The 22829-nt window shown below is 43.1% G+C and overlaps 1 protein-coding gene and 8 non-coding genes across 9 annotated transcripts; 1 reads left to right on the top strand and 8 right to left on the bottom strand.

The window, feature by feature from the left end:
- Positions 1-1194: 1194 nt before the first annotated feature.
- vash2 (vasohibin 2) lies at positions 1195-17599 on the top strand (the record flags this gene model as incomplete). The annotated part of the gene is given in 5 exon segments (XM_034236606.1): positions 1195-1891; positions 2999-3428; positions 13592-13680; positions 16835-16891; positions 17525-17599. Coding segments are annotated over 4 exon segments (542 nt in total), but the record flags the coding sequence as incomplete, so codon positions are not given.
- A 1143-nt stretch (positions 17600-18742) lies between these two features.
- On the bottom strand, positions 18743-18815 carry trnat-ugu. Its single transcript has one exon. It is a non-coding gene; the product is annotated as a tRNA-Thr (tRNA).
- A 1146-nt stretch (positions 18816-19961) lies between these two features.
- On the bottom strand, positions 19962-20035 carry trnat-ugu. Its single transcript has one exon. It is a non-coding gene; the product is annotated as a tRNA-Thr (tRNA).
- A 359-nt stretch (positions 20036-20394) lies between these two features.
- Positions 20395-20467, bottom strand: trnat-ugu. Its single transcript has one exon. It is a non-coding gene; the product is annotated as a tRNA-Thr (tRNA).
- A 355-nt stretch (positions 20468-20822) lies between these two features.
- On the bottom strand, positions 20823-20895 carry trnat-ugu. Its single transcript has one exon. It is a non-coding gene; the product is annotated as a tRNA-Thr (tRNA).
- A 352-nt stretch (positions 20896-21247) lies between these two features.
- trnat-ugu lies at positions 21248-21320 on the bottom strand. The gene has a single exon. It is a non-coding gene; the product is annotated as a tRNA-Thr (tRNA).
- Positions 21321-21675: 355 nt separating this feature from the next.
- Positions 21676-21748, bottom strand: trnat-ugu. The gene has a single exon. It is a non-coding gene; the product is annotated as a tRNA-Thr (tRNA).
- Positions 21749-22103: 355 nt separating this feature from the next.
- Positions 22104-22176, bottom strand: trnat-ugu. The gene has a single exon. It is a non-coding gene; the product is annotated as a tRNA-Thr (tRNA).
- A 331-nt stretch (positions 22177-22507) lies between these two features.
- trnat-ugu lies at positions 22508-22580 on the bottom strand. The gene has a single exon. It is a non-coding gene; the product is annotated as a tRNA-Thr (tRNA).
- Positions 22581-22829: the final 249 nt, after the last annotated feature.

Here is a 22829-nt window from a genome sequence, read left to right as displayed (position 1 = left end):
TCAAAGTGTTGGACAGAAAACCAAAGCTATACCACCATTGCAAATTGCTGGACAAACATAACCTGCTCAGCTGGGAAAATATATTAAAACACACTGATGCATGTCTCATTTTTAGAATTCTAAACGGCAAGGCACCCCCACCGCTCTGCACTTTTATACAGCAGAAACATTGAAACAGCAGAACCACAAGGTCCAGTTCCTTTGGCAAACACTGTTTCTCTGTGAGGGCACCTACACTCTGGAACACAATACCAATACAGATAAGGAATAACACCTCCTATCATACATTTAACCGCAATCATAAGAACTGGCTTTTAAACAATCAAAAATGTGAACACTTTTAACTGTATCAAGGTATGATGATATTTCATCTGTTTGCATGGTTGTGTGTTCCTCTCTATTGTTGTACTGCTGTTCCTATTTATTGTTGTACTGATGTTGTCTGCTGAACTCTATTTAATTATGTTTTTATTTTCTAGTCTTGTTGTGGTCATTTAACATCTTGCCAAGGACAACAGTTGAAAATTAGCCTGCTGGCTAATACTGGCTCATTTACAGCAATGTGGATTAATGTGCACTGTCCTTTAAATAAACAAACAAAAAACAAACAAAATGTGAGTCAAATGTTGAACCATTAATTGCAGTATTGAAATGATGTCCAATACTTGCTTTCCGCAACAGAATTGTCCTTCAAATTATACACCTGTTGCCTTTTAGTTCAAGAATCAAGAGATATTTTCATTTATTTGTGACTTTTAAAAGCATGTTTCACCTGTAATTGCTTGTATATGCAGATAAGTAAACATGTTCTCCCCATATACTCTCAAGTAGTTAATATTATTTATGAAATTACATTAAAACAAATGTTATATCTTTATTTTGTGGGATATGTGGGTTGACTTTTGCTTTAACAATGACTCTATGGTAATATATATAATGTTGATTACTTATTATATATAATTTGTATTATATTTCTAAAAGTAACCTGTGAAATGTAAAAAATGTGAAAATGTGAAAAAAAATCAACAGATGCAACAAGGGGCAGAAAATCCCATTTGTTGCAGATAAATCACTTGTTGACGCCTTCGTCCATCAAAACGAACCAATCAGAGAGCGTCGTCGGTTCCAATTAGCGTCGAGTGTAACACAAAGCCCGCCCCTCTTTGTCAGCTCCACCAATGAGGAGCCGCCGAACGTTCGTGGTTTTGGGGATACGAGCAACAGAGAGAGATAGAGGAAGAACAGAAGGTACCTAGTAGGTCCGTGTTATCCCCAATTATTTAATCATGTGAGGGATTGAAGAAGCTTTTGTTTAATCAACAACATGCAACCTGATGTTCTTTGGAGGTAGATACCGAGGCTGCTAACGGGAGGAATGCAGAGAGGAGGTCATTTCCCCCGGAATGGGGAGGTGGGAGGCAACGGCCCCCGCAGTGTTGTTAGCTAGCTAGCGAAACAGAAGAACTACTGGATGGTATTTTCAAAATAAGACAAACTGACGAGAACAGGGTTTACTTGGATTACATTCTGGGCTTGAAACATGTATTCATACATGTAAACCTCTTATAAACAAATACATGAAATGTGTATGAGTATTCTGCAACGCTCCGTAGTATTCTTTCTTGAAATAAGCGTGATCGGAAAACATACCGCTTTTATTTTGAAGTGGACTTTGCCGTATTCCTAGCCCAACGGTTGTTAGCTTCTGCTAGCTTGACACAAACAAGCAGGAGTGAAGTTACAAAGCCTTGGACCAAAACAAGACTTTACATCCTGTCGCTTTGGAATGAATGGGACATACTTTGCTTCACTGATTGTTATTCGGATAAAATGCCTTTTAAACCGGAGGGACTGTGGATTATCTGAAATCGGAGCCCCAGGGGAAAATACGGTACGTTTGAATTAGTAATATTTCGGCGAATAACGGTAAAAGAAAATGTCTGTTTCTGTTACTCACGTGTGCCTATGGTAACGCAACTCATTAGAAAACATGTTTCTCTCCTGTTGAAAGTTGTTCTTTCAATCTAATATAGATACATTAAAAAGCATGTGTTTGATACTCCATTTTCTTGTTGATTTTATAATAATATTCGTTGACTTATTCGTGTATTTACACCTTTGTTACTCTATGTAACTTGTGTGAACCACAGTGTTGCTTTATCATGTGTAGTAGGTTGTTTTCATCATGTGCAAAGTGTGTTCCTTGGGGTCATTTTGGACATATCTACACTATTTGTTGGATTAAGCTTTCATATTTATGCTTTAATAACAACTTTATATTCCTACGAACATGTTTGTCTTTGTTATTCACTTGTGGCTATGGTAACGTTACTCATTATTTAGTTTTGAAAACATTGTCCTTCTATTATAAGTTTTGTGTTTGCCTTTAGTTTAATGTCATTTAAACTAGCATAAGTATTTGATACTCCTGAATTGATTCCTTCATTTGTTCGCTTTTTATAAAGGTATGTAGTTCCTTTCTTTACATCTCTCTTGGCAACTTGTGTGAATCACAGTGTTGCTTTATCAACATGTCGGGTTTTTGTTCATCATAATGTGCAGAGTTGGTACATGGTGTTCCTAGGGTCATTTTGGACATGACTTCTCTACTCACTATTTAGCTTTTGCTTTCAACATGTAGCGAAGGGTTTGGTTTATGACATAAATCCTTATTGGGTCAATGCTTCTACATCGGGGAGGATTTCTCATCTGTAACCGGATAACAAATCATTTTGACAAGGCTTCATTCTCCACTGTAGCACCATCCGTTCTCTTTTTATAGATAGGAAAGACACATATCTTCTTGGTTGGTAACTACCATGAGTAAAGCACCTTATGAAAAACATCACCACACCTTTATGGACATATCTGGACTGATCTTTTGTAATAAGGTTCTAAAAATGCACCTGGAAAGGAGTATTGACATTTGAACTGCATTTAAATCTGGTTTAAGATTGCTAACTTAGTTACGGTACGGTTGTCTTTTTTACCCTGCTAGGTTTGCTGTGGAAGATGAACATGAACTGTCCAACTGTGACAGACAAGAAGAAGCTCTTGTAGCTGGAGGAGGACAGCCTGCCTAACCTTCCCTCCTCCTCCTGGGATCAATGACCGGACCCAACTCCCCGAGCCGGGCCGGCACCTCTCCAGCCAAGCTGAGCAGGCATGGCCGCTCAAAAAGCTCCAGCTCTCACTGCCTGCTCCGCTGCAGCACCCAGGTGGACCCCTCCGCCTCCCCCCCCAATAACAGCTCCCGGTCCCCTGGGGAGGAAGAGGAGAAGGATGGAGGGGTTCTTTTCTACGTGAACAGGACTGGTTTCCCCATTGAGAGTGTAACCTGGGAGAGGATGTGGTCCCATGTGGCCGCGGTGCACCCTGAGGGCCACGAGATGGTGGACAGGATACAAAATGCTGCATACCTTCCCAAGGTAAGATCACTTTTTGCTACGGCCTTGTTAGAATACAGCAGAGGTGACATTTGAACCTACCTGTGGTCATGGTTCTTAGTGAAGTTTGCCTCTGTTTGGAATATGTTGTCATAACAGCAGCAGAAATATGCTTGTGGTTCATTCAGTGTTAATAGAGTCTTTATGAAGGGTTTCCCTGCAGGGTCCCTGTGGCTCCTGCACTATGAAGGACTCCAAAGGTCCCTTCACTTGTTAGAGTTGTAAACAGCCCTGTTGTGCTCTGCTGGGGTAATGGATGAGTGTGAGAGGCTCTCAGTGTTCTTCCTGTAGGCCTTAGAGATCCTGCTGCGGGCTGTATCATGGAGCTGGCTTTAGTTGTGTCTGAGATGTTTTCATCACACATGTCTCTCGCCGCTAGAAGTTCTCCGCACATGTTTCATAACCACAAGTCACATTTTCTAATGCTTTATATTTTTCTAATCCAAACCCTCTGTATTCATTTTATAAATATACTGTATGCAGAGTAGTAGCACGTTGTCATAGTGGCGGAGCTGAGACAAGCATACATGCTTTAATTGGTACATGAGTCAATGAGTTCATTAAGAAGATGAAGACATCACTTTGCTGTCGACGCCCCGGATCATCGATCTGTCAAACGTATCTGCTGTTATCCAATGTGCTTTGATTGATTAGCAAACTAACTGCATGGGATTATATTGCTACCTCCAGCTGTTCTCGTCTCTCTTGGTGTTGTTCTGTTCTGGTGTTCGTGAGAATGTAAACTTTACATTTCACGCTTTATGACACGCTCTCAGGTGCACACTCGTACTCTCTGCCATGCATCACATTACCATGATGTGCTAAATGGAGCTGCCTGCCCCGTCGTGTGATGTTGGTTCTGCCTTTTAAAATATTCACAGACAGTGTGTGACTGACTCAGTGTGACTCCTGCCTCACACACACACACACACACATCCCTGTAGTGTCCATGAGTAAGACCAAGCCGCTCCAGGGGTGTTTTGCTGAACAGCTGTTCCTGACCTCTGACCTCTGGCCTCTGACCTCTGGCTGCCTTGTTGAATTGAAATGCACAGAGAATGTTCCGTATATCAGTTACAGTAACTTCAGCGTAATGTGACTCAAACTTAAATCTTCGCCCGACAACCAGCTAAAGAAAAGTTTGCCTGAACATTCAAGTTTGTTACCTTGAGTAAAACGTAAAAAAACAAGCTGCTGAGTCCATTATATCACAGCATTGGTATGTTATCAACGGTAATACACCACTAAGTCAAGTCAAATCAAGCAATCTGATTGGTTCTTAGCCGTGATATACTGAGCATATACCACGGGTAGAATTGTAGTCACTTTTCACAACAAGTCAGTATCCCTCCGCGTCTGAGAAAAGCTGTATACAGTTGGGCTGAAAAGCAAACTGCTTGCATGTTGCAGAGCCACGCCCCTTAGCTGTGATATAATGAACAATGCATACACCACGGCCTGTCGTGAGCTATTGCTTAAATATATATATTGTAATACAAGATATATATTTTTTACATTTTCAATCATTCTAATTTATGTGTATACAAATAGTTGTACTTTAAAAAAATGTTGTTAGTTATCTTTCTTTATCGTATTCATATTGGAGCAACTGTCACAAAACCCAATGTCCCCGGAATAAACCAAACATTCTGATTTACAAGTGAGTCGACTAATCAAATAACATCTGTGATTAACAACAATATAATGATGGATAATCAGTACATTTGATATCAGGCAAAAACACCGAAGTATTTGCCGCATGTTGCTTCCTCATCGTGAGACTTTACTTCTTTCCCTGATTTGATTTACTGTGGATTTACTTTCTGTAGTTTTCTGAGTGTTGGACAAACCAAGCTCTGAAAAGATCTTTCCAAATGTTCTCATTTAGAGACTAAACTATGAATAGAATAATGTATTGAGCAGTATCATTTGAGAAGCAGCAGAAAAGACAGCACTCGGTGAAGGAGAAATATGTGCAGATAGAAAAGCTTCCCACATGATGCACATCTGCTGCCGCCGCCCCTCAGCCCAGATTCCCCTCATAGTTTTCCTCTCAGTGATTCCGATGAATGCTTGTTGTGTTCGCGGCTGTGGAGGAGGGAATCTGCTCGTTGTCTAGCTTCACTAATTGGCCATGTGGTCATTAGTGACCCGCTTGGCCGGCAGCAACAACATCCCATAATGTTGTTCTTGAGAGAGAGACGATGTGTGCACACAAACAAACACAACGACACAGACACAACTGAACATACTGAACACACGTGAACCATATGTCTGTTACAGTCACTATACTTTCAGATTTCACATTTTTTTCATTTAATGGTTTGTTTGGCAGGGACAATGCACAGTAATGAACGCTTAAAACATTCAAATGTATGGAGCGTAACAGTGCCAGATTTAGCTTTGAGCTCATTTCCATCCGCAGTCGCTCACATAAAACATTTAAGAAGATTACATTTTACAAACATAGCAAAAACAAAATACATGATATGCAAAAAGAGCAAGAGACCAAGAGAGCACACACGACATGACATGGTAATAGAATGTAGCAGCAACGACATGTAAAGTGCAAGAGAGGATGCAAGAGCTACCTAAAGTGCAAGAGAGGATGCAAGAGCTACCTAAAGTGCAAGAGAGGATGCAAGAGCTACCTAAAGTGCAAGAGAGGATGCAAGAGCTACCTAAAGTGCAAGAGAGGATGCAAGAGCTACCTAAAGTGCAAGAGGAGGTGCCCCGGTGTTAAAGTGCATTAGCGGTGATCGCACGTCTCTTTGTTTCTCAACCATTCTCTGACCTTTGAAGCTATTGAGAGTGGGACAACCCCGTATCTCAGTTGGGAGGCTGTTCCACACACTGAGATACGGGATTGTCCTACACCATTGTGTGTGTGTGTGTGTGTGTGTGTGTGTGTGTGTGTGTGTGTGTGTGTGTGTGTGTGTGTGTGTGTGTGTGTGTGTGTGTGTGTGTGTGTGTGTGTGTGTGTGTGTGTGTGTGTGTGTGTGTGTGTGTGTGTGTGTGTGTGTGTGTGTGTGTGTGTGTGTGTGTGGTGTGTGTGTGTGTGTGTGTGTGTGTGTGTGTGTGGTGTGTGTGTGTGTGTGTGTGTGTGTGTGTGTGTGTGTGTGTGTGTGTGTGTGTGTGTGTGTGTGTGTGTGTGTGTGTGTGTGTGTGTGTGTGTGTGTGTGTGTGTGTGTGTGTGTGTGTGTGTGTGTGTGTGTGTGTGTGTGTGTGTGTGTGTGTGTGTGTGTACAGATACAGACTCAGATACACTCAATGACCCAGATGATTAACTCACTTTAAGTGAAAGAGAATAGGAACAACTTTGTAATTAGTAAAAATATGCTATTCGATAAATATTATCTAGCAGCAAGTTTGTTTCTGGTGTCGGCTTTTGTGCAAATTATTAAAGGTTCTGTGTGTAACATTTACCGATAATTAAATTACACTTATAGAGTTACCTCAAAAAATGAGGCCAATAGTGATTAGAATTGAAGAAGACATTTCAGTCCGTTTTTGGACATGAATAAGAAAGTAAAAGCAGTTTGTAGATTGATAAAAACACGAGACATCTGGTCCCTCAGGTGGACTGAACCCAGTGTGCGTCCCTGTTATTATCAGCCGGTGACCCGTGTCCATGCTGCCGCTCTCCGTGTCCTCATTAACAGAATAGACGTGTTGGCACAGAGCGACCGAATAATCCCTCTAATGCTATCTGGGTAGTGGATAATCTCTGGATACCAACTGGACTACACACAGGACCTTTAATGCACAACAGGACTGGCTTGAACTCGTCTGAGCAAAGATCAGCAAGTCAACTAGAATAGCAAACCTTTTGAGTATCTCTAGAATTTGCCATTATTCACTTTTTAATCATTTCTGAAGGTTTACTTTGTTTTTCTTTTTATTTGAATTAAAATAAATGACTGTGCCCCATAGAAAAGTTTAACAGGTTTGAAAACAATGAGTGTCTCGTGTACTAAATGTTAACTAGATGGTGACTGGACAAGAGTAGGATCTACAACTACCAGTACTGTAGATAGTAGGGTAAACATGTTTCCATTGTCCCTTGTAGTTCCATTCTTATGGATTCAAGTAGTTTCTGTTCAGACTATGACAAGAGGATTATATTTAGGATCTTTTCTGGCTTTTCTTCTCCATCTGCAGCTGTACACAACATCTGTGAGACATCTGTGTGGTTATGACCAGAGGTTACTAATCTCAAGGTCCGAAATGTATCTGCAGAAGCTTATGTCATATTTTTCTAAATCACAATTGTTGTTTTTTTGGACTGGACCCTAAAGCTGGATGCCCGCCAACATGGATTAGTTAACACGGATGTCCTCTGAGGCAAAGAATGACACACCATAGGCGGGAATAATCTTCAATGCGGTGTTCTTGAGTGTGATGACTGTAGTCCTGCAGCAGATACAAGCCACTTCTTACATGCTGCTGTCATCACTGAAGGAGTGAGTCCTCGTGAAAAGGCTGTGAGGGAGTCTTATGTCCAGACTTTGCTTAATCATTTCTTTCTCAGCTGTCTCTCTTGCCGCACACACACACACACACACACACACACACACACTGGCATTCCTCCGGGATGTCCCGCTCTAAAGATATCTTGACAGCAGGAAATACGACCCCTCTTCTCTTGTTACCATTTTTAGTACAGAGCTAAAGTGCTTCAGAGGTAATTGAAGGCGCTGCTATCTGTCGTAGTTTGTGTTTCACTGACACGCTTACTTGGTACTCATAATTTGACGATGTCTGTTGAGCTGAGTTTATCTAAAAGGCTATGCAAGTGAAATAGAATTGTGTTTGACTTAGTTGTTCCTGCAGATATGTTATGATAAACCACTACCCAGGTCACTTGTTAAATGACTTTGAAGTGCTTAGACAACATATTGAATTGCAGAGTGAAAACCCATCTGTTTTGACTGCACCTCATCCAGTATTTTATATATTTTAATGTGCTTGGAGCATTCTTACTTTGAGTATTTTCATGGTCACATGTACTTATTGTAAGTGGCTTTGGATACATGTAAACAATGTAATGTAACGTTGCAAATGGATTGACACCCGTGAAAGTCAATGACTTGTTGAATCTGGGTGACTTTAGCCCTGTGTTCACGTTATAATACTCTCCTAGTCTTTTGGGTTTTCTTTCTCCAATGACCTTCTGCTCCACACTCCCCATTTCCTTAAAACGATTCAAAACTCAAACACAAGTAAGGTCATAACAGGATCGTATAAGACATCCCTCTTTCTTCTGTGTCTCTACTCTGTCTTTGTTTCCACCTCCTCTGTTGGGGGGGGGTCAGGTTGGCAGCTTGCCTCCTGGCTCTGGATTGGGAGGCTGGTCAGAGGAAAAAATAGATCTGGGCAGAAAAGAGGAAGCATGGTGGAAGTAATGAGAGGTTGATTAGGAAGGGCTGAGAGAGAGAGAGAGGAGAGCAAGAAGGGAAAGGGAAGGAGAAAACAAAAATGGAGGGAGAAAACAGGAAGGGTGTAGAGACAGATTAATTTCCGATCTAAACTGGGACTATGATTTGATGCTGGAGTCCTGAAAGAGAGGAGGTCTATCACTCTGGCTCTTATAGGGATACACCAATGGCCATGCTACATTTTAACACATTTAAATACATGAATGTCAATGTAATGCTATTAAACATGTTTTATTATCCTACTAATTAGATTCCATATTAATACAGACGATCAAAAGCAAAATGAGTAGAATGATGGGTAATAATACATTTGAAAACACAGGCAGAAAGTCAAACACCACCACTGATTGTTGATAGACGACAAACAAATCGTATTATTAAAGGCGTGTGTAACAATTATCTTTCAAAATATTCTTTGTTATGGAAAGAAATGAAAATCATCGGCATCTGCATTCAGTGCATCCCCTTCAATATATACTATTAGATTACTGACGGGTGAATGACTTTGTTTACATGTTTATGTCTGTTTCCCAGGGTAGCGTGCACACGGCACTCAAATATTTCACTCCTCATAATAACGGCAACTCTGTAAGTACTCACAGTTTGGAAATGAAACACTGAGACAGCTGTTACAGATTCTCAGACAACTTCAATTTACACAACGCATAGTTTACATAACGCATAGTGACGAGTGACAGCTGAGATACCGCAATGTGTCACGCTATATTTCATTATTATAAAGACACTGCAAAATGTGAATGCAGCAAGCTAGCACAATGTAGTGACAGAATATGTAACGTATAAACTGAGCCTTTTTGTACAGAACTGACATTTCTCTGTACGGAGGAAGGAGAGCAGATACAGCGACAGCTTTAGAGAGTGTGTGCCAGAGGATGCTGCCAGTGTGTAACGCCTTAGTGAGGATTTTACAACTTGGGAGATTATGCGGTCGTAAAACCTGCTATTTACTGGTGCTGCTGGCAGACTGGTTTATGGACTGAATGACTGTCCACTGGCCTGAGACCAGTCTGTTGATTGTGTTACTCACTCAATGACTGACGGATGGTGGTCTGTCGCCTGGTTGAAGGCTGTGGCAGTGGCTCAGTCAGTCGGGGCTTGGACTGTGAGCTGTAGGGTCGCCGGTTCAAGTCCCCGACCAGACCTAAAATATGGAGTGTGGACTGCTACTTTGAGAGGTCCCAGTTCACCTCCTGCCCTGCCGTGGTGCCTTTGAGCAAGGCACCGGACACCCCCCTTCCCCCCTCACTCCCATTGCTCCCTGGGCGCTGTGCAATAGCTGCTAGACTCCTAGTGCTAGACTCCTGGTGCTAGGATGGGTTAAAAGCAGAGAACACTATTCTATTCTATAAATAATTGCGTTATTGGCCGAGGCACTTGCACTGATGTTGGGCGGTTTTCCAACGAGGCGACAGGAGGTCTTTTGAGTGGAACCCAGGACATTTTAATGGGTCCCAAACAAGTTTTTGATTTTCTGAAAATCAGCCGGTGTAAAACGCCAGAAAAGCATACAGATGCACTGTGGAGAGCAGGCCAGCTGTTTGTGGAGCTGAGAGGAAATCAGCGGTAATTGACATGCGTTAGTCACAGGCGCTAGGGCTGTGCGATTATGGCAAAAATCATAATCACGATTATTTGGGTCAATAATTGATATCACGATTATTTTGACGATTATTCATTGACCATTTATTGAACTTTAAAACAAATAATATTTTACCAATAAACAAGATCAACAAATGTGTTGGAGCGCACTTCCAAAACCATACTAAACATATATTATTAATATGATAAATAAAAATAAATTAGACCAAAATAAATGAAATCAAATATGATGCAGTGCACTGTCACAACCTACTGAACACTCCTTAACATATAGCCAACATGTTGGTTCAACATATTCAACATATTCCACTCAGTTAAACGTTGAAGGCTGGCCAACCGTCATGGTCCAGAAGTAACAGGAAATAAATGTTGAACTACAATTTAAGACCAAATAAAAATGTCTAGGCCACCATGGCAAATGCTGGTAGGGCTGCTCATGTCATCTCTTAAAGATGTTTTGCAAGAAACACCAGCCTGTTGACATGGTCTGGTTTCAGAGATGAACGCAGGCAGGTGACAATATTGCCACCTGTACTGAAGACCCTCAGCCACGCCCCGACACATGGGGTGACGCCGGCCAATCACAAAGCTTTGATGCGTTCAAGTGCATTATTCTGGCACAGGAAGATTATGTCACAGGACATTAACGATAAAACAGAATATTGTTGTTCTATTTTTAGACACATCTCGAGATCGACTGGTTGGGCACCCCTGGGCTAGACCATAGGTCTGTTGTGGTAGCAAAGTAGTCAGCTGAAGCCACATCTCTCTCAACTTCCCCACTGCATTTGTCATATAGTGCAGGCAGCGCAGACCTGCTGAAATAATACCGAGACGGCATCGCGTAACGCTTGTCCAACGTGTTGACAAGTTGCTTAAAGCCCTGGTTGCTAACAGTGCTAACTGGGCACATATCTTTAGCGATGTGAAATGTAATGGCACCTGTAATATCTCTGTGTCTCTGCGAGCTCGTCGCGTAGGCCGTTGCTCTGTACAATGCGTCCTGAATCGATGACTGTGATGATGTGGTGGATGAAGTCGAGCGGGCATCTGCTTTTTGTTGTATTACTGCCCGGTCGTATTGCACTTTGTGGTTGTATTTCAGATGATTAAAGAGATTGGTTGTGTTAGCGTGTGGTGCCAACACAACCTGGTAACAAATCCTGCACTGTACTTTGTTTTGCTCCACGTCGGACTCCTGAAAGCCAAAGTACTTGCAAATAGTGGAAATAGTTTGACCCTTCTTTTTAACGAGTTGCTGCTCTTGTTCTGACATCTTCGCTCGCGCTGAACACTCACAACACATGTCACTCCCACGTGGCCGAGTGGGCTTTTAGGGAGGGGCGAAGCGCACCCAGCTAAATAATCGTATTTTGTCAATTATGCTGTTTTCATAATCGTCGCAAGCCATAATCGTAATCGCGATTAAAATACGATTAATTGCACAGCCCTAACGGCCCGTCCACACCGCAGCGTGCGTTGACGCTGCGGTGTGGACGGGCCCTAACAGGCGCTGCAAACAAATCCAGCTCCTGTGACTGTCTTGGGGAAAAATAGCGCGCATTGATAGTTAGTTCAGTTATTGGTTGCTCCCAACATCACTGACCTTGTTGATGATCTGACTTATAAACTGCCTCTATAGTTCAGATTGAATCCCATATAAAGTTGTAATTGGGAATTTTGAGGATCCTTGAGTGCCTTAAAGCATGTACGATGTTTTGTGTTAAAGCTGTCCATAATGTGTACATCTGTCCGGTTAGAAAAGAGGCAGATTCTACCATGTTTGATAAATGGTTTATTTAAATAAGTTGCAGTTTATTAGTAGATTTAGAAATAACCCTGATGATTTTCAAACAGAAACCCAGCACAACATATGCAATCCGGTTGTCTTTCCCCTCAGCTAAGGGAAATCCACAGGAAATTAAACGGCTGCTGCTACACACACACACACACACACATACACACACACACACACACACACACACACACACACACACACACACACACACACACACACACACACACACACAACACACACACACACACACTTCAGCTGCCCGTGTGTTAGAGGAAGTGCTGCTTTTTGTTTAAGGCTGACTCACTTTGCTGGTTTGGTCTCGTCCTTTCATGAAGCCACATCCCTGACCTCCGTTTCCTTTCTGAAACGATCTTGTTGAGGTGAAGCGTCTGCAGAATCAGCAGCGTGGTTTCATTTCCCACCACAGGACAGATAGAGACAACGATACGTGTCACAGTCATTTCCATCTCAGTCCGTGCTATCTGTACCACAACTACCACTAATGGTAGCAGAGCGATAGCAGAAGTAGAAATAGCTGTGTCATTGTCTTGATATCTGAATGCTGTTTAGAAGCTTTTAACCTCGATAAGAATTACATTTTGATAGAGAAAAATACATGTTTCTACATTCCTTCAACTTTAAATCTCAAGATATATAGAAAAGTATGTATATATTATATTATAAGATGAATTGTATATGTTTGAAGATTTGTACTGGTCTCATAAATATAGGTTTGATAACATTCAGCTGTCGGAAACACACAACAACTACTCAAGTGTTACTTTGAAAACAGCTAGAAAGAGTTTGTAATATGACTCTTTTTTTCTTATAAATTACAAAAACACTATCTGCAAAGAACTTATTTTTAGACCTAAACAAAAAAGCAATAACACACACTTTTTGAATGCATGTTTCCCTATCACACTGAAGAATACACACTATTCAAACTGGACAAAACCAAAGTAACGTTGGCAAGAACTGCAGGTACTTTTCAACTCTGACTCTGACGAAGGATGTGACAATGCTTTCTGTTGGATTGGAAAGACTAATTGACGAGTACCACCCTTGCTCTCGGCTAAATGAATTTGACACTGAAGCTTTAAATACAATGTTCTTGATGTGAGAGATGTGTAATTAGTTGACTCGTGTAGCCAGCGTACTTATCGGCAGTAATGAGTCACGGGACATTGAGACTTATTTTTAAAGATTGTCAGCGATGGTTTGGGGCTCTGAATGTTACCACATGTTGAGATTCTGTGAGATAATAATCTGTCTTTCTCTCTCTGCAGCACCCGGTCCCCTCAGTGCCGACCTTCAAGCCGTCCATGTCCGTCCCTGATTGGCTGGTGGCCATCCAGAACTACATGAAGGCTCTGCAGTATCCTTTAGTGCGAAAACAAGAACACATGTTGCCATAATAACCAACGCCACAGTGAGGGCTACACCGGTCCCTCTGTGTCTCATCACATGTGACTTTAAGGTCACCTATTATGCAAAATCCACTTCTCCATGTCTCTTCTACATCAACATGTGTCCCCTCTTCTTCATGTCTCTTCTACATCAACATGTGTCCCCTCTTCTTCATGTCTCTTCTACATCAACATGTGTCCCCTCTTCTTCATGTCTCTTCTACATCAACATGTGTCCCCTCTTCTTCATGTCTCTTCTACATCAACATGTGTCCCCTCTTCTTCATGTCTCTTCTACATCAACATGTGTCCCCTCTTCTTCATGTCTCTTCTACATCAACATGTGACCCCTCTTCTTCATGTCTCTTCTACATCAACATGTGTCCCCTCTTCTTCATGTCTCTTCTTCATCAACATGTGTCCCCTCCTCTTCATGTCTCTTCTTCATCAACATGTGTCCCCTCTTCTTCATGTCTCTTCCACATCAACATGTGTCCCCTCTTCTTCATGTCTCTTCTACATCAACATGTGACCCCTCTTCTTCATGTCTCTTCTACATCAACATGTGTCCCCTCTTCTTCATGTCTCTTCTACATCAACATGTGTCCCCTCTTCTTCATGTCTCTTCTACATCAACACGTGTCCCCTCTTCTTCATATCTCTTCTACATCAACATGTGTCCCCTCTTCTTCATGTCTCTTCTACATCAACATGTGACCCCTCTTCTTCATGTCTCTTCTACATCAACATGTGTCCCCTCTTCTTCATGTCTCTTCTTCATCAACATGTGTCCCCTCTTCTTCATGTCTCTTCTACATCAACATGTGACCCCTCTTCTTCATGTCTCTTCTACATCAACATGTGTCCCCTCTTCATGTCTCTTCTTCATCAACATGTGACCCCTCTTCTTCATGTCTCTTCTACATCAACATGTGTCCCCTCTTCTTCATGTCTCTTCTACATCAACATGTGTCCCCTCTTCTTCATGTCTCTTCTACATCAACACGTGTCCCCTCTTCTTCATATCTCTTCTACATCAACATGTGTCCCCTCTTCTTCATGTCTCTTCTACATCAACATGTGTCCCCTCTTCTTCATGTCTCTTCTACATCAACATGTATCCCCTCCTCTTCATGTCTCTTCTTCATCAACATGTGTCCCCTCTTCTTCATGTCTCTTCCACATCAACATGTGTCCCCTCTTCTTCATGTCTCTTCTACATCAACATGTGACCCCTCTTCTTCATGTCTCTTCTACATCAACATGTGTCCCCTCTTCTTCATGTCTCTTCTACATCACATGTGTACCCCTCTTCTTCATGTCTCTTCTACATCAACACGTGTCCCCTCTTCTTCATATCTCTTCTACATCAACACGTGTCCCCTCTTCTTCATGTCTCTTCTACATCAACATGTGTCCCCTCTTCTTCATGTCTCTTCTACATCAACATGTGTCTCCTCTTCTTATGTCTCTTCTACTCAACACGTGTCCCATCTTCAAGTCTATTCTAATCAACATGTGTCCCCTCTTCTTCAATGTCTCTTCTACATCAAACATGTGTCCCCTCTTCTCCATGTCTCTTTCTACATCAACATGTGTCCCCTCTTCTTCATGTCTCTTCTACATCAACATGTGTCCCCTCTTCTTCATGTCTCTTCTACATCAACATGTGTCCCCTCTTCTTCATGTCTCTCCTACATCAACACGTGTCCCCTCTTCTTCATGTCTCTTCTACATCAACACTGTGTCCCCTCTTCTTCATGTCTCTTCTACATCAACATGTGTCCCCTCTTCTTCATGTCTCTTCTACATCAACATGTGTCCCCTCTTCTTCATGTCTCTTCTACATCAACATGTGTCCCCTCTTCTTCATGTCTCTTCTACATCAACATGTGTCCCCTCTTCTTCATGTCTCTTCTACATCAACATGTGTCCCCTCTTCTCCATGTCTCTTCTACATCAACATGTGTCCCCTCTTCTTCACGTCTCTTCTACATCAACATGTGTCCCCTCTTCTTCATGTCTCTTCTACATCAACATGTGTCCCCTCTTCTTCATGTCTCTTCTACATCAACATGTGTACCCTCTTCTTCATGTCTCTTCTACATCAACATGTGTCCCCTCTTCTCCATGTCTCTTCTACATCAACATGTGTCACCCTCTTCTTCATGTCTCTTCTACATCAAACATGTGTCCCCTCTTCTTCATGTCTCTTCTACATCAACATGTGTCCCCTCTTCTCCATGTCTCTTCTACATCAACATGTGTCCCCTCTTCTCCATTCCTCTTCTACATCAACATGTGTCCCCTCTTCTTCATGTCTCTTCTACATCAACATGTGTCCCCTCTTCTTCATGTCTCTTCTACATCAACATGTGTCCCCTCTTCTTCATGTCTCTTCTACATCAACATGTGTCCCTCGTCTTCATGTCTCTTCTACATCAACATGTGTCCCCTCTTCTTCATGTCTCTTCTACATCAACATGTGTCCCCTCTTCTTCATGTCTCTTCTACATCAACATGTGTCCCCTCTTCTCCATGTCTCTTCTACATCAACATGTGTCCCCTCTTCTTCATGTCTCTTCTACATCAACATGTGTCCCCTCTTCTTCATGTCTCTTCTACATCAACATGTGTCCCCTCTGTGGAAAGAGACTCTTTTTGATCCATTTATATAAAAACCTGTCTGAAAATGAGCTGATCAGATTTTGGCCACTTTATGATGTCATAACGATGTGTTGGCTTGTGTAACCATTAGCCAATCACCAACCAAGGTACCCCCCCCCCCCCCCCTTATCACCTGAATCTCCTCCTAGAGCTCCATTGAGTTCTTTGTAACCAAATCTCTCTCAGAGGGGCGTGGGGAGGGGCTCCTTATTTTCATCTAAAGTAACAGATAGAGAATCAGCACTTTGGAAACAGGGCTGAAACAGAGGGGATTATGGGTAATGCTGCAATGATCTGTTTGGTGTTTCAGCCAATCAGAGGCAGGTTCTGTATATATCTGAGACCTGTGATATATTGATGAAAAATAGTATAATAGGAAACCTTTTTAGAGTTATTTAGAAACCATCCTCATGAGTACTTCTCTAAACACTGTGATGTCCCTAACATTTCCATCAGATACAACCACACAGGAACCCAATTCTTTGAAATCAAGAAGAGCCGTCCTCTGTGTGGGTAAGTGCACTGCAGCTTTAAAAAGGACATGCAATGACAATCAATCCAAACTAAAACCACAAAACAATCCATTTATCGCAATTGGCACATTTGGCCCTTACCCTCTTCCGTACATCTCAGCATATGCTGTGACTTAATGGTGTGAAAGTGGCTTGGTGTGTAGCGACTTGGCCTTGGCAAACTAGGGTTGCTGGTTAAAGTGTGGAATTGATGGAGAGGTGCCAGTCACTGTCATTGAGCAAGGCACCAAACCCCCAATAGTGAACATTAAATGTAGTCTATGGGATTAATAAAGTAAGTCGTAATCTAAAAGTGCCAGAATTGTTTTGCAAATTGAACCAAATATAAATCAATGTTCCGCAACATGGATATCAGCAGTTAGTAAAACCAAGTCATGTATGAAGTACCATCCAACTCAAAATGAAATATATTTGAGTATTTTGATCAAGTCCCTTACAGAGCGTATCTCTTTTCCCCCTCATCCTCATATTGCTCATATTTTAAACTTGTCACTTGTTCTTCTCTTCCTATTCGCCCTCCTGCCTCTCCCCCCCTGCTGCTCCTCTTCCCTTTCCTCGATTCCTCCTCCTTCTTCCTCTTCCCCATTGCCTCCTCATCCTCCTCTTATTCCAGGTTAATGGAGACAGCAAGAGAGATGATCAGAGAGTCTTTGCCAATCAAATGTCTCGAGGCTGTCATCTTGGGAATGTATCCTTTCCTGTACTCTCTCTCTCTCACACACACACACACACACACACACACACACACACAAAGCACTGGGCCAGAAGGTTATTTTGTTATCTGTGTGTGGGTGAAATCATTGGGACATGCTGCTCTAATGTCTTAATGCCCCCCTCCCCACCACCCTTTCCAGCTCGTACCGTGTTGCTTGGCAACAAGCCATCTTCAAAGTTGAACCCTATACACACACACACACACACACACACACACACACATACAATTGAGGAGCTTAGTGTTAACCCCTGGAGCTTAAATATTAGAGCAGCAATCTGTACTTTCTCAGATTCAACACTGAATTTACGGAAAACCTGCGATTGGGTTTTGACCAAACCGATTTAGTTGAAAATGAGAAAATGTGCCTGATTTTTCACTATTTTTTAATAATAGACAAAGCAAAAATAAATATGTGTGTGGTGGAGAAACTCCCTCTGGTGAGAACAAGGGATTTTAGTCTTTGCAGACCATTTACATGCACTCAAACCTATTTAACACACTACAGGAAAGGGAAAACCCCCAAAAGCCGAATAGGGCCTCTTTAACTTGACTTGCTTTAAAGGGAAAACATTTAATAATATCTTACCAAGTTGAAGAAAATTGAGATTGCCATTGCATTATAATCACAGTATCATTGGGATATTAAGCTCCATCCAAATATAATATGCCTCACTAAAGGATATGAAGGAGCTGACATGTGGTGTGTGGCACAGACTGTTTGGTGTTAGTTTTCTGAGGATTTTGGCATGTCGACCTGGAAACATTTCCCTGTGCTTCTGTGAAGTGACGGTCCAGTTTCACATGTGCTAGTTTCGCCGTGGCTTTTCTCCAGGGCTGTCAGGGTGGCAGCAGACCTGACAGTGACTCAAATTCAGACTGACTTTAGCCTGCAGATGAAAGGAGGAGACACGCAGGGAAATGGAGGAAGTGGCAAGAGACCAACAAAATTAAGTGCCACGGACATATGACCGGAACGGGAAAGAAAAAAAAACGACAATCTATCATTTAGAGTGTTTCCTTTTCACATCCGGTCCTTTACACAACCTCATACTGTCATATCAGCACAGTGTCACCTTTCACCAGGCTCTGAGGTCATGCACTGAAAAAGAAGCTTCCAGGCCCCAGTGAGAATTGAACTCACGACCCCTGGTTTACAAGACCAGTGCTCTAACCACTGAGCTATAGGGCCTCACATGTCACCAGACTTCAATGACCAATATTTGAAATGCTAATAACAGGAGAGGACACGCCCTGTTTGCATAACAGGTATTGTTTAAATAGTGTCAACTACGAGCAACCTAACCAGTTGGCTCTGTCAGTGACTTAATCTGCATATCATTCACCGAGCTACAGAGTCAGTTTAAAAAACAAAAACACATGCAATCACATATTAAATAGGGTGAAAAATAACACGTCTGCTGCCTGTCGGGACATCTTGGTATAAAAAAGTAGATCAACTGAAATATTATTGAGTGACAGCGTCTTGAAATCCTTTTCCACAGATTCACTTAAACAATGCATGTTCTTATCCACATCATTTTGGATTTGTTTGAAAGTAATAAAGAGATATAGGGGAAGATAGTTGTAGAAAGCTTTGAGAAAGAAGCAATGCAGGGAAGAGGGATGAATAGTAAAAGTTGTTAGTTGCTCGTGGCAGTTGGAGCTGTCTTTCCTTTCCTTCCCTGCTGACACTGATCTGAATTCTCTCCAGGATATTCAGGGCTTCTCTTGGGTCGCACCAGCTTTTTGTGGTGTGGTCTTTGTGTGTTCACTGTGTGTGTTTGACTCTGTGTCTCATTGTGTTAACTCATCAGTGAGCGGGGTTTTGCATAAGGCTGGAAAACAAAGCAGGCTCAAGGGTACACAACAGTGCTTTCAGGGAGGAGAGCTCCAGAGGCTCAAATGGTTCTGAGACCCGAGCCTCGAGCTCATACTGTCATATCAGCACGGCACAGTGTCACCTTTTCACCAAGCTCTGAGGTCATGCACCTGTCACCAGACTTCAATGACCAACATTTGAAATGCTAATAACAGGAGAGGACACGCCCTGTTTGCATAACAGGTATTATGTCAGAGCAACCTTAAGAGTTGGCTCTGTCAGTGCCAACCGGACCATCAAACAACTCGGGTGCACCGATAGAGCGGTTAACTCTGACACTCTTTTGGCTGACGTTAAGGCAAAATGCTGTCTTCCACGACAGTGCTTTCAGGGAGGAGAGCGACAGAGGCTCAAATCGTTCTGAGACCAGAGCCTCGAGCTCATACTGTCATATCAGCACGACACAGTGTCACCTTTCACCAAGCTCTGAGGTCATGCACTGAAAAAGAAGTTTCCAGGCCCCAGTGAGAATTGAACTCACGACCCCTGGTTTACAAGACCAGTGCTCTGAACCACTGAGCTATAGGGGCCTCACCTGTCACCAGACTTCAATGACCAACATTTGAAATGCTAATAACAGGAGAGGACACGCCCTGTTTGTGCATAACAGGTATTGTTGGTCAGAGCAACCTTAAGAGTTGGCTCTGTCAGTGCCAACCGGACCATCAACAACTCGGGGTGCACCGATAGAGCGGTTAACTCGGACACTCTTTTGGCTGACGTTAGGCAAGTAGCAATGCTGTCTTCCACGACAAGTGCTTCAGGGAGGAGAGCGACAGAGGCTCAAATGGTTCTGAGACCAGAGCCTCGAGCTCATACTGTCATATCAGCACGACACAGTGTCACCTTTCACCAAGCTCTGAGGTCATGCACTGAAAAAGAAGCTTCCAGGCCCCAGTGAGAATTGAACTCACGACCCCTGGTTTACAAGACCAGTGCTCTGACCACTGAGCTATAGGGCCTCACCTGTCACCAGACTTCAATGACCAAAATTTGAAATGCTAATAACAGGAGAGGACACGTCCTGTTTGCATAACAGGTATTATGTCAGAGTAACCTTAAGAGTTGGCTCTGTCAGTGCCAACCGGGTCATCAAACAAATCGGGTGCACCGATAGAGCGGTTAACTCGGACACTCTTTTGGTGGACCTTAGGGCAAGGAGCAATGCTGTCTTCCACAACAGTGCTTTCAGGGAGGAGCCCTCCAGAGGCTCAAATAGTTCTGAGACCAGAGCCTCGAGCTCATACTGTCATATCAGCACCGCACAATGTCACCTTTCACCAAGCTCTGAGGTCATGCACTGAAAAAGAAGCTTCCAGGCCCCAGTGAGAATTGAACTCACGACCCCTGGTTTACAAGACCAGTGCTCTGACCACTGAGCTATAGGGCCTCACCTGTCACCAGACTTCATGACCAAAAAATTTGAAATGCTAATAACAGGAGAGGACACGCCGGTTGCATAACAGGTATTGGTCAGAGCAACCTTAAGAGTTGGCTCTGTCAGTGCCAACCGGACCATCAAACAACTCGGGTGCACCGATAGAGCGGTGTAACTCGGAAACTCTTTTGGCTGACGTTAAGGCAAGTAGCAATGCTGTCTTCCACGACAGTGCTTTCAGGGAGGAGAGCGACAGAGGCTCAATGGTTCTGAGACCAGAGCCTCGAGCCCATACTGTCATATCAGCACGACTAGTGTCACCTTTCACCAAGCTCTGAGGTCATGCACTGAAAAAGAAGCTTCCAGGCCCCAGTGAGAATTGAACTCACGACCCCTGGTTTACAAGACCAGTGCTCTGACCACTGAGCTATAGGGCCTCACCTGGTACCAGACTTCAATGACCAACATTTGAAATGCTAATAACAAGAGAGGACACGCCCTGTTTGCATAACAGGTGTTATGTCAGAGCAACTTTACCAGTTGGCTCTGTCAGTGCCAACCGGGTCATCAAACAACTCGGGTGCACCGATAGAGCGGTTAACTCTGACACTCTTTTGGCTGACGTTAAGGCAAGTAGCAATGCTGTCTTCCACGACAGTGCTTTCAGGGAGGAGAGCTCCAGAGGCTCAAATGGTTCTGAGACCAGAGCCTCGAGCTCATACTGTCATATCATCACCGCACAGTGTCACCTTTCACCAAGCTCTGAGATCATGCACTGAAAAAGAAGCTTCCAGGCCCCAGTGAGAATTGAACTCACGACCCCTGGTTTACAAGACCAGTGCTCTGACCACTGAGCTATAGGGCCTCACCTGTCACTAGACTTCAATGACCAACATTTGAAATGCTAATAACAGGAGAGGACACGCCCTGTTTGCATAACAGGTATTGTGTCAGAGCAACCTTAAGAGTTGGCTCTGTCAGTGCCAACCGGACCATCAAACAACTCGGGTGCACCGATAGAGCGGTTAACTCGGACACTCTTTTGGCTGACGTTAAGGCAATTAGCAATGCTGTCTTCCTCGACAGTGCTTTCAGGGAGGAGAGCGACAGAGGCTCAAATGGTTCTGAGACCAGAGCCTCGAGCTCATACTGTCATATCAGCACGACATAGTGTCACCTTTCACCAAGCTCTGAGGTCATGCACTGAAAAAGAAGTTTCCAGGCCCCAGTGAGAATTGAACTCACGACCCCTGGTTTACAAGACCAGTGCTCTGACCACTGAGCTATAGGGCCTCACCTGTCACCAGACTTCAATGACCAAAATTTGAAATGCTAATAACAGGAGAGGACACGTCCTGTTTGCATAACAGGTATTATGTCAGAGTAACCTTAAGAGTTGGCTCTGTCAGTGCCAACCGGGTCATCAAACAAATCGGGTGCACCGATAGAATGGTTAACTCGGACACTCTTTTGGTGGACCTTAGGGCAAGTAGCAATGCTGTCTTCCACAACAGTGCTTTCAGGGAGGAGCCCTCCAGAGGCTCGAGCTCATACTGTCATATCATCACCGCACAGTGTCACCTTTCACCAAGCTCTGAGGTCATGCACTGAAAAAGAAGCTTCCAGGCCCCAGTGAGAATTGAACTCACGACCCCTGGTTTACAAGACCAGTGCTCTGACCACTGAGCTATAGGGCCTCACCTGGTACCAGACTTCAATGACCAACATTTGAAATGCTAATAACAGGAGAGGACACGCCCTGTTTGCATAACAGGTATTATGTCAGAGCAACCTTAAGAGTTGGCTCTGTCAGTTCCAACCGGGTCATCAAACAACTCGGGTGCACCAATAGAGCGGTTAACTCTGACACTCTTTTGGCTGACGTTAAGGCAAGTAGCAATGCTGTCTTCCACGACAGTGCTTTCAGGGAGGAGAGCTCCAGAGGC

This window comes from Gymnodraco acuticeps, unplaced genomic scaffold, assembly GCF_902827175.1.
Source record: "Gymnodraco acuticeps unplaced genomic scaffold, fGymAcu1.1, whole genome shotgun sequence".
Classification (NCBI taxonomy): domain Eukaryota; kingdom Metazoa; phylum Chordata; class Actinopteri; order Perciformes; family Bathydraconidae; genus Gymnodraco; species Gymnodraco acuticeps.
Note: the sequence above shows the minus strand (reverse complement) of the source record. Positions and strands in the feature narration are given on the sequence as shown.